The sequence below is a fragment of the Aquarana catesbeiana genome, linkage group LG07 (assembly GCF_042186555.1).
Source record: "Aquarana catesbeiana isolate 2022-GZ linkage group LG07, ASM4218655v1, whole genome shotgun sequence".
NCBI lineage: Eukaryota > Metazoa > Chordata > Amphibia > Anura > Ranidae > Aquarana > Aquarana catesbeiana.
In genome coordinates, this window is record NC_133330.1 from 137,711,027 (window position 1) to 137,724,844 (window position 13,818).

The 13,818-nt window shown below is 45.3% G+C and overlaps 1 protein-coding gene across 6 annotated transcripts in view; it reads right to left on the reverse strand.

Moving 5' to 3' along the window:
- The window catches only part of IFT56 (intraflagellar transport 56), a 1,103,321-nt gene that overhangs the window by 205,249 nt on the left and 884,254 nt on the right, over positions 1-13,818 (reverse strand). For all 6 annotated transcript variants that reach the window (XR_012235287.1, XM_073592705.1, XM_073592704.1 and 3 more), the window contains one exon: positions 3,544-3,632. Coding sequence is in view for 5 of the 6 variants with exons in the window: in XM_073592705.1 (XP_073448806.1) it covers positions 3,544-3,632 (89 nt within the window). In the remaining variant the exon portion in view is untranslated. The remainder of the gene's footprint in view (positions 1-3,543; positions 3,633-13,818) is intronic.

Genomic DNA, 13,818 nt, shown 5'->3' on the forward strand with positions numbered 1-13,818 from the left:
CCTCTCCTCTCACACTGTACCGATCGGTACAGAGAGAGGAGAGAGGAACCGGACATGACGCCGGTTTGTTGCTGTGATCACTCCATCATTTGACAGAGCGATCACATGGTAAACGGCCGTCATTAGCGGCCATTTATCGTGATCCGTGATGCGCCGGGTCTTCTGGACCCGGCGGTCACGGATATTTCCAGGTGCCATGGACGCCCTCCCAGAATAAGCCGACCACACTGTAGCCGTCTTTCAGCTATGGCCCGGTCAGCATGTGGTTAAATATCGTATCTGGGGGGTGTCTATAGTATGCCTTTAAAGTGCCGCATTTTCCCGTGTTTAGAACAGTACCACAGCAAAATGGCATTTCTAAAGGAAAAATTGTCATATAAAACTGATTGCGGCTGTAATAAATTGTCGGGTCTGGACAATATAGATAAAACTCATTGAAAAAAAGAGCATGGGAACCCCCCAGTCCATTACCAGGCCCTCAGGGTCTGCTATAAGGGGAGCCCCGAACCAAAATTAAAAAAAAAAAAAAAAAAAAAATTGCGTGAGGGTCCCCCTAAAATCCATACCAGGCCCTTCGGGTCTGATATGGAAATTAAGTGGAACCCTGCACCAAATTTAAAAAAAAAATGGTGTAGGGGGTCCCCCCCAAAATCCATACCAGACCCTTATCTGACCACGCAACCTGGCAGGCCGCAGGAAAAGAGGGGGGAATGAGAGAGCGCCCCCCCTTCAGAACCGTACCAGGCCACATGCCCTCAACACGGGGAGGGTGCTTTGGGGTAGCCCCCAAAGCACCTTGTCCCCATGTTGATGGGGACAAGGGCCTCATCCCTACAACCCTTGCCCGGTGGTTGTGGGGGTCTGCGGGCAGGGGGGCTTATCGGAATCTGGAAGCCCCCTTTAACAAGGGACCCCCAGATCCCACCCCACATGTGAAATGGTATCAGGGTACAAATTTTTTTTAAAAAAAAAAAGTGTCAAAATGCTAAAAATGACAAGATACAGCTTGGGACAAGTCCTTTATTAAAAAAGAGAATGGACATTGTGGGACATTTTTATTTTTAAATAAAGGACTTGTCCCAAGCTGTGTCTTGTCGTTTTTAACATTTTGACACTTTTTTGTGAAATGGTGAGGGCATGTGGCCTGGTACGGTTCGGGGGGGGGGGGGGGCGCTCTCTCGTCCCCCTCTTTTCCTGCGGCTTGCCAGGTTGCGTGTTCGGATAAGGGTCTGGTATGGATTTTGGGGGGGGACCCCTACACCATTTTTTTTATTTTGGTGCAGGGTTCCCCTTAATTTCCATATCAGACCCAAAGGGCCTGGTATGAATTTTAGGGGGACCCCCACGCAATTTTTAAAAAAATTTTGGTTTGGGGTTCCCCTTAATAGTCAATGGACTGGGAGGGATCCCATGCTCTTTTTTTCAATGAGTTTCATGTATATTGCTGAGACCAGACAATTCATTACAGCCGCGATCAGTTTTAAATGACAATTTTTCCTTTAGAAATGTCATTTTGCTGTGGTACTGTTCTAAACATGGGAAAATGCGCCACTTTACAGGTATACTATAGACACCCTCCAGGCATGATATTTAAAGGAATATTTCATTTTTATTGTTTCACTTTAAGGATTAAAAAAATCACTGCTCCCGAAAAAACTGCTGTTTTTTTTATTTTTTTTTGCATTGATACAAGTCCCCTGGGGCAGGACCCTGGTCCCCAAACACTTTGTATGACAATAACTTGCATATAAGCCTTTAAAATTAGCACTTTTGATTATTCATGTTCGTGTCCCATAGACTTTAAGGGTGTTCGCGTGTTCTGCTGAATTTTTTGCCTGTTGGGTATGTTCTGGTGCAAACCGAACCGGGGGGTGTTCGGCTCATCCCTACTGTATACCAGATTCATGTTGAAATATATAAGTTTTAATACTGACTGTAAGAGAATTAGTGAGTTAGCACTAAAGGCAAGGCTTAAACCACATAGGTACACTTTTACCCCAAAAAAAAAAAAAAAAAAAGCTGTTGCATACACATAAATTGGCTTGAAAGATGTGACACAACTGAACAAAAAAATCCAAGGCTGACATGTACATTATGGTTGCTCTTTCTTAGTAATCATGGTTGACGAGTAATAAAATGTTGCTGTGATAATACATTAGTAACTCTATTTTGCTCTGGGTAAGCTGTGCTGCCAATTAGCATGTAGAACCATGTTCTCGACTGCATTTTACCTTCTCTTCTCAATTGCAAGGACAGGGAGCACAATCTAACTACCTTTCTGACCATGTTTTATGTTACACTCTTATTTAGGGTATGACATGAAACACAGAGTCCACAGCCCCCACCCTCAAACCAGTCTCCCATTTACAAAATTTGGGGAGCTCTTTTCCCAGCCAACTGTTGTCAAATTTGAAGTGACTATGTGTAGCTCTGTCCGTACAGCCATGTCATTCTTTCACAGAGAATTGTGAATAAAAAAACTGCAGCAGAGGAACTGTAGTTCTAAATGGTGCCCAAGTGTGGTAATGTTACTGCACTTGTAGTCCTTCCTCCAGCTCCATAGCTGAAGGTCCATACCTCAGTATGGACCTGAGCTGGAGGAAGAGTCTGTGGTAGCCTGAGCATTGCACCTATGATCCACTGATTGCAACTGCAATGCTTTGCAGGCTCAAACGCAAAAAAAAAATTAAAAATAGATACACATTTTTGCTTTTTTTAAAAAGGGTAAATGTATAGGTTTAAAAAAAAAAAAGTGGAATCCTCCTTTAATTCATATATCCGTTTTATCAGGATATTAAAAAAGTATTCAATTTATGCCATTTTATCAGAGTTCTTGTTGAATATTGTTTTTAAACAAATTTATTGAGACTGCAACTCTTCTATTATTCTTACCAGTGCTGCCAAAAGTCAGTATTTTTACTGGCATCCAGTAAATGCCACGGACAGGAAAATATAACCAGCTAAAAATATGACTGTGATGCTTGGCTCGAAACTGCGCATGCACAGTTCTGGTCCCGGGCTGGCCGAGACCATTAGTGCCTCTCATGTGCGGGTCTGAGGGACAGGACCAAGGCAAGTCAGGAGCAGGATGGTCAGTGCTGTTTGGGCAGGAGTGGACTGAAGAGACCACCTAGCGTGGAGAGAGACTGTCACTGTGACTCAGGAGGGGACGTGAGGTGTCGGTGAAGTGTTATCTGTGCTGCTGCACACTGCTGTCAGTGTCACTGTGAGAGTCAAATTCATGTGTATATGCCTGCCCATTTTAAAATATTGCTCTCCTGAATCCAGTCCCTGAGCTTACTTACTATATCGAAAATAAAAGTAGAAATATATTTGCCTTAATATTTACAAATAAAACTGTAATTTTGTAACGTTTGGAAATGCCAGTAAAAACTTGGCTGTGCCAGTAAATTTTGGGTGTCATGTCAGTCAATTTTAATATGGTAGGCTGGCAACAGTGATTCTCACCATCTAAACACAGCTGGGCAAAGTGCTTTAACTACTGTCCATATATATATACTGTAACACAACATCAGGACTAACCTTAATAGAGTTAAGATAGATCAAGACATCATCAAACTGCCGCAGAAGAAAAAAGCAAGAGGCCATACACTGTCTTCCTGGTATTGTATCTGATAAAATAAAATAAAAATTTTACTATACATACCTACATAAATATACAGTACAACAAATTTCATAGTTAAATAGTTTGTAAGGTTGAATAAAAAGAACAGTCCATCCAGTTCAACTGATGTGGGTGTAGATGTGTGTGTGTTTATGTCAATACCATCTCTCATATCCCCGTGTACTGTGTTTGCTAAGATGCCCATCTAAGTTTTCAAAACTATTGACATTTCCTGCTAACACCACCGATTGTGAAAGGGAGTTCTACATCCTTAGCGTTCTGACAGTAAAGAACCCATACACAGTTTAAAGTTAAACTGCTTCTCCTCCAATTTCATTGAGTGGCTGTGTGTCTTCTTAACCTCCCTGAAACTGAATAGTTTTTTTTTCCTATGCTAGAATCACTATTGAGGTATTTGTATATTGAGATCATATCCCCTCAAGCCTCTCTTCTCCAGGGAGAATACGTTTAATGCTTGCAGTCGTTCCTAGTCCTAGTATTAGTTTTGTTGCCCTTCTCTAGACTCGCCAGTTCCAGCACATCGTTTCTGAGAACTAACGACAGACCTGAAAGGCACACTGAAGATGCAGCCACACCAGCGTTTTGTACAGTGGTAGTATTATTGTTTTGTCTCTTGAGTAAATATTCTTTTTAATGCATGCTAATATTCTGCCTACTTTGCTTGCTGCAGTTTGGCACTGCGTGCCACTGCTAAGTCTGTGATCTACTAGGATCCCCAGATCTTGTGTTCCATCCTGGATTCCCTCAGATCTTGTCCCATCCTGGTTTCCCCAAAGGTTCTCCCCCTAGCGAGTAACTTGCATTTATATGTTTAGTCCCCAAGTGCTTTAGTTTATATTTTTCAACATTAAACATCAGTTGCCATGTAGTTGCCTACCCCTTTATTTTATTGAGGTATTCTTGTAATGTTTATATATCCTGCTATGAAGTTATTGCCCTGCTTAGCTTTGTATTGTCAGCAAACACTGTGGTTGAGCGATTTATGCTAACTTCTATATATTTAAGAATAAATTAAACAGAATAGGTCCCAGAGCCTTGGGGCATCCCACTTTCCACACCAGACCATTCTGAGCACTCGTGATTTATCATGACCCTTTTTTTTTGTAAATAAATCTTTTTATTGGTGTTAAAGACACATACAAATAAGCAACATAAAACACAATAAAAAGGCACACTAGTGACCCTCACATGGGTAACATAAGTGTACATCAGTAGAACTCAATATTACATTCAAGCGTCAGTCACCATTACGCTAAATAAGGTGTGGATCCCATGGATGGAGTCTGGAAAGATGGCGTAGACGCCAACCCCATGCTCCCACACATGTGCAGAAGGTGAAAAGACATAGAACATATCCTGCTCACTACAAACCTTCGTGGAGGAAGTAAAGTTAAATATGAGTTCAGACTGGGGGGGGAGGCTATCATTTATTCAGACTCTGTTACACCCATCTAAGCTGTAGATGGTTCCTCTAACCATTTTGACCACACTTTCTGGTATTTCTGGGGACAGCCTCTGTTGGAGTATGTATCCTTGTACAGGGGTAGGCTCTCGTTCACCAGCTGCCTCCAAAATTCAATTGCAGGTGGAGCCGACTTTTTCCAATGAAGTGTAATGCTCTTTCTGGCATAAAACAGCAAAAGGCTCACCAAAGTGCATCCCACAACAGTGGGAAACAGCTGTTTAATGAGACCCAACAGACAGACAGATATAGAAAGCTGTAAGGGGATAGCACTGATTAGGCGGATGCATGACATTACTTCCTCCCAAAACCCAGTAATAGCTGGGCAGGTCCAGAATACATGGGTAAAGTCCCCCAGGGTCCCCCCACATCTCCAGTACTCCAGGGAGAGATTAGAGTCCATTCTGTGTAGTCTAGAGGGGGTAAAGTGTTTTCGGTGGACCAGTTTAAATTGCATCAGGCGGTCTCTGATGGAGACCAAGGACCGGAATGGAAAGTCCCAGATATCATCCCAGTCATCTCGGTCAAGTTCTGGGACGTCCTGGAGCCAGCGGGCCCTGAGTTTCTCCAGATCAAGAAGTGAAACCCTAAGGAGATGTAAATATATCCAAGAGGTTGGTTTGTTGGTGCAGTCCAGCCTCAGGACCTCTTCAAGAGAGGCTTGCATAAGCTAGGGGTTAGCGTGGGAGAAATGGCAGCTGAAGGCATGGGAGAGTTGTATATATCTAAAGAAATATGATTCTGGGATATTGAATTAAGAGCGTAACAGAGGTAATGAAATTAGTGAATTGAGAAAGTAATTTTGTATTAAATTTAGTCTAGGCGTGGGGTTCAGGAATCGTATATATCTGAGCTAGGTTGGGTTTACACCAAAGTGGAGCGTTTGGCGAATGTGCCTCTGCGGGATATCGCTCAAGTCTGAGGCCAGCTCTCCACGCCCGCAAGGTAGTGATCATAGAAGGGGTTAATGCACACGGGGCACATGGGCCACGGAAAAGTAAGAATTTAAGAGCTTTGAGAGACTGCACCACAGCCGCCTCCAGTAGCACCGCTGAATTGGTGACATCAGGGTCCAACCACCACAACGCAGTGAACAGTTGGGCGGCCAGGAAGTATTTATGGAAATCTGGGAATGCTAGTTCCCATTGAGAGGTAGGACGCATCAGTGTGGTCCATCTGTATCTTGGGGATTGAGGACCCCAGACAAAGGTGAACAGTTTGTTGAGTTGGGAGAAAAAATATTGTGGAATCCACTGTGGTGAGTGTCTAAAAAGGTATGTAAATTTTGGCAATATCTTCATTTTAATTAGGTTAATACTGCCTAACAGTGATGGGGTAGGGACTCCCATGCCTTCAGCTTCACCCAAACCTCCAGGAGCACCGGGGACAGATTTAGAGATATGTAATCAGTGGCCTTCCTAGATATTTCCACTCCAAGGTAACGAAACTGCTCTACCCATATGAGCGGAAGATCCGGGGAGGCCCCTACACGAGCAGCCGCATCAATGGGAAACAAGGAGGGTTTAGGCCAGTTCACCTTCAACCCGGTAATAGGAGCAAATGTGTTTAACACTCGCAGGGCACCCTCTAATGATGGTCCTGCGTCATTAAGAAAGAGGAGGAGGTCATCCGCATACAGAGCCACCCTCTCCTCCAGCCAGCCGATTCAAAGCCCTTTAATGTGTGGGGAAATGCGGAGAGCTTCCGCCACTGGTTCGATGGCTATGGCAAACAAGGCCGGGGAGAGAGGGCAGCCCTGCCAGGTACCTCTGGACAATGGGAAGGGATGGAAAAGGCCCCCTCCCAGCTTAATGGCCAAGGTGGGAGTCTTGTAGATTGTTTGTAGCCATCGGATGAACACGAAAGGGAACCCATTCTGTGGAGGACCTCCCACAGAAAAGGCCACTCGACTGTATCGAAGGCTTTTTCTTTGTCCAACGATGCCACTACCCTGGAGCCCTGATTAAGGTGTTGAGCGTGAATGTTAGTGTGCAGTCGTCGTAGGTTGAGGTCGGTGGATCTATTGGCCGGTTTGGTTGGTCTTGATAATGGTGGGCAATAGGGGTTGAAGTCTTATGGTAATCAGTTTGGTGAGACTCTTAAAATCTAAATTAAGGAGGGCAATCGGCCTATAGGAGGCGCATAAGGTGGGATCTTTGGGTGGTTTGTGGATCAGCACCACATGTGCATGGTACATGGAGGGCGGTAGCTCTACTGATTGTAAGCAATGTGAATATAGGGAGGCCAAGATTGGTGCCAGATGACTCCCGTGGACCCTATAGAATTTCACGGGGAGGCCATCTGGACCTGGAGACCTCCCCGCAGGGAAGGACCTAATGGCCCCGAGGACCTCTTCTGAGGTGATCGGTGCCACCAATCTGGCTCGTTCTTCGTCTGACAGCAATCCCAGAGCCGGAGGATCAAGGTGATCCGCAAGATCTCTGGGGTCAAAATCTGTTGGCAAAACGGAGGTGTACAGTGAGCTATAAAAATTGCGGAATGCGTCAAGTATACCTTGTGGTGAGGAAACCGATACCCCCACTGGCAGCTTGATCTCTGGGATCCTGGTCAGTGGCCGGTCATGGTGCACTAACATTGACAATAGGCGTCCGTTGCAGTCCACTTGCTTAAAAAGTTTCTGTTTAGTGTGGTATAGGTCAAGTCTGGTAGCTTCGGTCACATGAAGATGTAAGTCCCTCTGACTAGCCTGGAATTTATCAAAATTGGTCTCAGAGGGGTTGGCAGCATATTCTGCAGAGGAGGAGTCTACAGCTCTCTGGAGGGAGACTATCAGCTCCTTTCGTTCTCAACAGACCGCTGAAATAGAGGAGATGTAGTGGCCTCTGGTATATGCCTTGAAGGCATCCCACGTGACCTCTGGTGAAGAGGACCCTACATTATGTTCCCAGTATGCCGTGAGCAGAGGGGGAATTTTATCATCTCAGGGTGAGCAATCCAGTGGGGCCCTAGTCTCCACAGAGCAGAAGTGTGCGAGCCCCGGCAACGAATTGTGAGCTTCAAGGGGTTGTGGTCTGAGAGGCCACTAGGTAGGTAAAGCGTCTCAAGAACATCAGACATTAGAGAGGGGTTAACAAAAGCTAGATCTATGCGGAAGGCCGTTTTGTGAGTGGCGGAGAAGCAGGAGTAGGACCGATCAACAGGATATCTCCACCTCCAGACCTCTTCCACACCCAATGCCTGGGCCCACGCCTTCAACTCCGCGGAGAAGTGCTTGGGGGGTTGGGCCTGTCCACCATAAGAAGTAGTTTAGCCGGGCAATATGGAGCAATCTTTTCAATGATAGTGTATAATATTGTAGAGGAGAAAGGAGGAGGTACACATACACTCACCACTACATAAAGTTGACTCCAGAGATTCAAGACCACCAGCACATATTTGACCTGGGGGTCCATGTGGACATGTTCAACTTCCCAAGGAAGGGATTTAGAGATCAACATGAACACTCCACGGCAAAGGTTGAGTATGAGGCATGAATTGCTCTATAAAGCCATGTTTTTTTTAAGCGCCATCAGTTTGCTGCCCACAAGATGCGTTTCTTGTAGTAGTATCAGGCTGGGGGAGTGGGATTTGAGGTAGCGGAACAGAAGTGCCCTTTTAAATTTGAAATTTAAACCACGAACATTCCAGGATAGGATAGTGAAGGTGGTGTCATTTGATGGTGTCATTGTAGTTGGGAGCAGCCATGAGCACAGTAGGAACAGCGGGGGATTTCACAAGACAGCTTGGGAGCAGCAGATACTGAGGGGTCCAACACCAAGGCATAGCACAATAAGATATGAAAAGAAAAAAAAAAACCATAACATAACCAAAACATAACAGTGCACACCAGATACCTTGTGGCACCGGGGTGCCATCCCTGCCCAGATCTGTGCACATCCTTCTACAACTAAGGAGGGCACAGATCGGGCCTAATCCCATAAACCATAACCGTAAACAGGTAAGGTGTAGTATTTGTCCAATAAATCTGAGAAAAAAAGCTGCGAGGTCAGGTTATCTCGCAGACAAGCAGCCAGTCTCTGGACGGGGGGGGGGGACAAGTGTAACAATAGCCCGCAGAGGGCTTCCACCAGGGCTAACACTAAAACCAAGGGGGTGGTGTGGGTTGAAGAAGATGAGGAAAGTAGTCACTAGTCCAGAGCACTATGGCCAAAAGTGGTGATACAATAATCATATGGGGGAAAAATCCTTGGGTTTTACTCTGGAGCTCCACAATAAAGAGATGTAAACAGCAGTCCAGACATCAATGAAATATGGTGGGCAAACTGGGGAGGCTGCTGGAAGTGACTGCAAAACATAGGTGTATGGGGGGGAAAGGTGGTAAGGCCTCACCAGTTCATAAGGGGGACACAGTGGCGGAGGGTGGCATACATAGCTGAACACAGTGATGCAGGGCTGATCGAGCCTCCCAGGAGATGTATCCTCAACGGGTGACCAGCCACTCAGAAGCAGCCTCCAGTGTATCGAAGAAGCGGGTGCGGTCACCGTCAGTGATTCTTAGCCTGCTAGGATACAGGAGGCCAAAACCAATTCCTTTTTCTCTGAACCTTCTCCTCACCTCCGTGAAGGACTTGCGGCAGCATTGCACCTCCTGGGAGAAGTCAGGAAAGAAAAGCAGCTTGGCATTTTCATATGTAATCTCCGGCATGGTGTGGGCAGCCGCCAGGACACTGTCGCGGTACTGGTAGTTCAGCATTCGCAGCAGGAACAGGTGTGCTGGGGTCCCAGGCCGCGGAGGGAGTGGCGGGACCCTGTGGGCTCTCTCCACCATGAATGTGGGAGGGAGGTCAGTAAAATTGAACAGGGTGGCAGGAGCTTTTCGGTCTGGGACCCTCTGCCCTCTCAGGTGGGCCCAGGATGCAGATGTTGTTACGCCTCAGGCGATTCTTGGTGTTGATTGCCCTCTCCTGGAGTGCCTTCACCTGGATCTGCAGAGCCTTGAGTTCCATGGAGTCTGTCCGGACCGTGTCTTCTACCGTGGAGACCCTCTCCTCCACCTTCGAGATCCAGGACTGGAACTTGTCTAGGTCCTGGCGGATCAGGCCGACATCCACAGTCAGATAGTCTATCTTTGTTGTCAGTGATTCCTTGCAGGCCGTGATCGCTGCCAGGATCTCGGGTACGGTGGAGGAGTCAGCGGCCCCCATTTCAGCAGAGGTCTGAGTGCTGGCCGCCATGACTGATGTCGGAGTCCTCGTGGCCAAGATGGCTGCTGGTGGGGGTGGGCGGGGAGCCTTCGATTTAGACTTGCGGGATCCTGGGGGGCCCATCGGAGCCACAATCTAGCGTCCGGAATGATTAGGGGAAGCTGACAGGCGAAATCCGTCGTCCAGTGAACAGGAGTGCTGTTAAACGGCTGAGAGTGGATGCCAGGATCGGAGCTCCAGCGTGGCACGCTAATCAGTGCCATCAGTGCTTCAGTGCCATAGTGCCACTGTGCCATCAGTGTCACAGTGCCATAGTGTAGTTTAGTAGTGCGGCTTATCAGCGCACATCCGTGCAGCCTCATCAGTGCAGGCTTATCAGCATCCATCTGTGCAGCCTCATCACCACCATGCTTAGTCTAAAAAATAATTTTCAACTAAGGAGGCCTACCAAATTCTAAGTCCAACCAACAAGAGCAGCGGGGAGCTCTTTGTATCGGATTCTGGCTCAGATTCCGATTCCGAGCCAGTGCTAAGCAATGGGACAATGACAGACTCAGAGGAGGAGGATAGTGTGCCCGCCAAATTAAGGTGTTCTGGTGAGAAGGAGGCAGTGGCATCCACCAGCAGTGAAGTGCCATCCACTAGTAGTGCAGTACCTCTGCAAGAAAGACCAAGTACTAGTGGGGTGTCACCCCAGCCCCAAAGGGTTAGGGCCCATGCCAGCCTTCCCTATGCCCTTCAGAACCCTCTGTGGCTTCCTCCTAACTCAGGAGCAGCTAACATCCCCCTTTTCACTGCCCAGCCAGGAGTCCAGGTGAACACAGATAATTTTGCCCCAATAGATTTCTTTTTTTAGTTTTTACCAAGAATTTAAGTTACGTTCATACTGGTCCACCCACCCCATCCACCACATACAGATCTACTCAGCAGTAATGCCCAAAATCAGATTTTTGAAGATAATAAGGTTCCTCTATTATAATGACAACACCCAGTGCCCTCCTCAAAATGACCCAGCATATGACAAGTTATATAAAATTTGGCCACTTCTAAACAATTTTTCAGAAAAAAATTCCCCTAGTTATGGGACCAAAATATCTCCCTGGATAAGTCGCTTGTCCACTTTACCGACACGCTGGGCTTCAAGCAATTCATCCTCAGCAAAAGGGCCCGATATGAGGTAAAAATCTACAAATTATGTGACCGAGCCACAGGGTACACCTATGCTTTCCGGGTGTACGAAGGAAAGGACACCGAGCTGCATCACCCTGAATGCCCAGACTACATAGGAACAAAGTCGTTTGGGACCTCATATTCCCACTCCTGGAAAAAGGTTATCACCTGTATGTAGATAACTTCTACACCAGTTTGCCCCTTTTCCTAAACCTTCACCAGAGGAAGACTCCAGCATGTGGCATTGTGAGAAAGAACAGGAAGAGCTTCCCCCAAAGGCCCGCTAATATGAAGCTAAGAAGAGGCGACACAACAAGATTGCGTGACGAGGAAATTCTGGAGGGACAAAAGTCTACATGCGGTCTTCATCCACAATAACACCTGCGTGGAAATCCCAGGAAAGAATGGCCCAATCTCAAAACCAACATGCGTCTATGATTATAATTTGTTCATGGGGGGAGTGGCCTTCAATGAACAAATAACCCAACTCTACCTGGCTACGAGAAGGACCCACCACCATTGGTATAAAAAAAGTCTCAATTTATCTTTTTGATTTTGCCATATACAATGCTTATGTAATATACCACACATCCCCTGAGAGACCCGTATCCTTCCATGGCTATCAGGAGAAAATCATCACTGCCCTTATATAACCAAATGGCCCACAAGAAAACATTCGATCAGATGTGATAATCCCACGATGAGTCCACGAATGCCACTTTCCTGAGAAAATCCCTCCTAGACAATCAGGTCAAAGACGTAAAAAAAAAAAAGTAGGGTGTGTTCCAGAGGAGGAGTTAGAAGAGACACCTCTTATTATTGTCCCCCAGTGTCCCTCCCAACCAGGCCTCTGCATAGGTGACTGTTACCGCCGTTACCATACTTCTCTACAATATTAGTGAAGTATTATCAATTATCAATTTCTGCCATTTACCTTTAGACCCCTTATGCCACTGCTTGCTCTTAAACTGACCCTGACATGTTATTTGACCATGCCTTTGCCTGCTGTCTAAACTGTACATACCTCTGCCTGCTCCTGAACTAACCCTAGCCTATTATTCAAGGTGCTACTTGGATGTTGGGCTCTGTATGTGGCCAGGTCTGTAGAAGTCTCACAAATGTGGTATTGCCATACTCAGGAGGAATAGCAGAATGTAATTTGGGGTGTAATTTTTGCTATGTACATGCTATGCGTTAGAAATATCTTATAAATTGACAACTTTGTGTAAAAAAAGTGTTTTAATTTTCTTTCCACATTTTCCAAAAACTTGTGGGAAAAAATGACATGTTCAAAAGACTCATTATGCCACCTAGAATATACGTTGGGGTGTTTGTTTTTCAAAATGGGGCCATTTTGTGGATAATTCCACTGTCCTGGTGCTTCAGGGCCTTAAAAAGTGTAATAGGTAGTCAAGAAATTAGATGTGTAATTTATGCTCCTAGAATGCTTGAAGGTGCTACTTCAATGTTGGGCCTCTGTGTGTGGCCAGGCTGTGTAAAAGACTCACACATGTGGTATTCTCATGCTCAGGAAGAGTAGCAGAATGCATTTTTGTATTTTGGGGTATGTACATGCTATGTGTTGGAAATATCTTATAAATGGACAACTTTGTGTAAAAAAAAAAAAAAAAAAAAAGTGTTTCATTTTTCCCCCCACATTTTTCAAAAACTTGTGGAAAAAATGTCATGCCCAAAAAGTAGTTGAAATGAGATGTGTAATTTATTTCCCTAGAACACCTGAGGGTGCTCCCTGCATGTTGGGCCTCTTTATGTGGCTAGGCTGTGAAAAAGTGTCACACATGTCCCCATACTCAGGAGGAGTAGCAGAATACGTTTTGGGGTATAGTTGTAAGTATGCATATGCAGTGTATGAGAAATCACCTGTTAATATGACAATTTTGTGGAAAAAAAATCTTCATTTTGCAAAGTATTGTGGGAAAAAAATGACAAATTCAATAAACTCACCATGCCTCTTACTAAAAAGCTTGGAATGTCTACTTTCCAAAAAGGAGTCATTTGTACTTTTCTGACTTGTTAGGCCTCATGCACACGAGACGCCAGTGCAAACTCTGCTGAACACAAAAGAGTGTCCAACTGCCTCTGAACGCGAGTTTAACAGCGTCTCGTGTGCATGAGGCCTTAGTGTCTCAAGAAATTAGATAGACTGTCAGTACAACAGGTGTGATCAATTTTCAATGATTAGCACCATAGCTTGTAGACTCTCTAACTTTCACACAGAGCAAATAATATATACTTTTTTGGGTTATTTTTACCAAAGCAATGTAGCAGTATACATTTTGGTCAAAATTTATGAAGAAAAATTACTAATATGCTAAATTTTATAAGAAACAAAGAAAAATGTGCTTTTTTTCAAA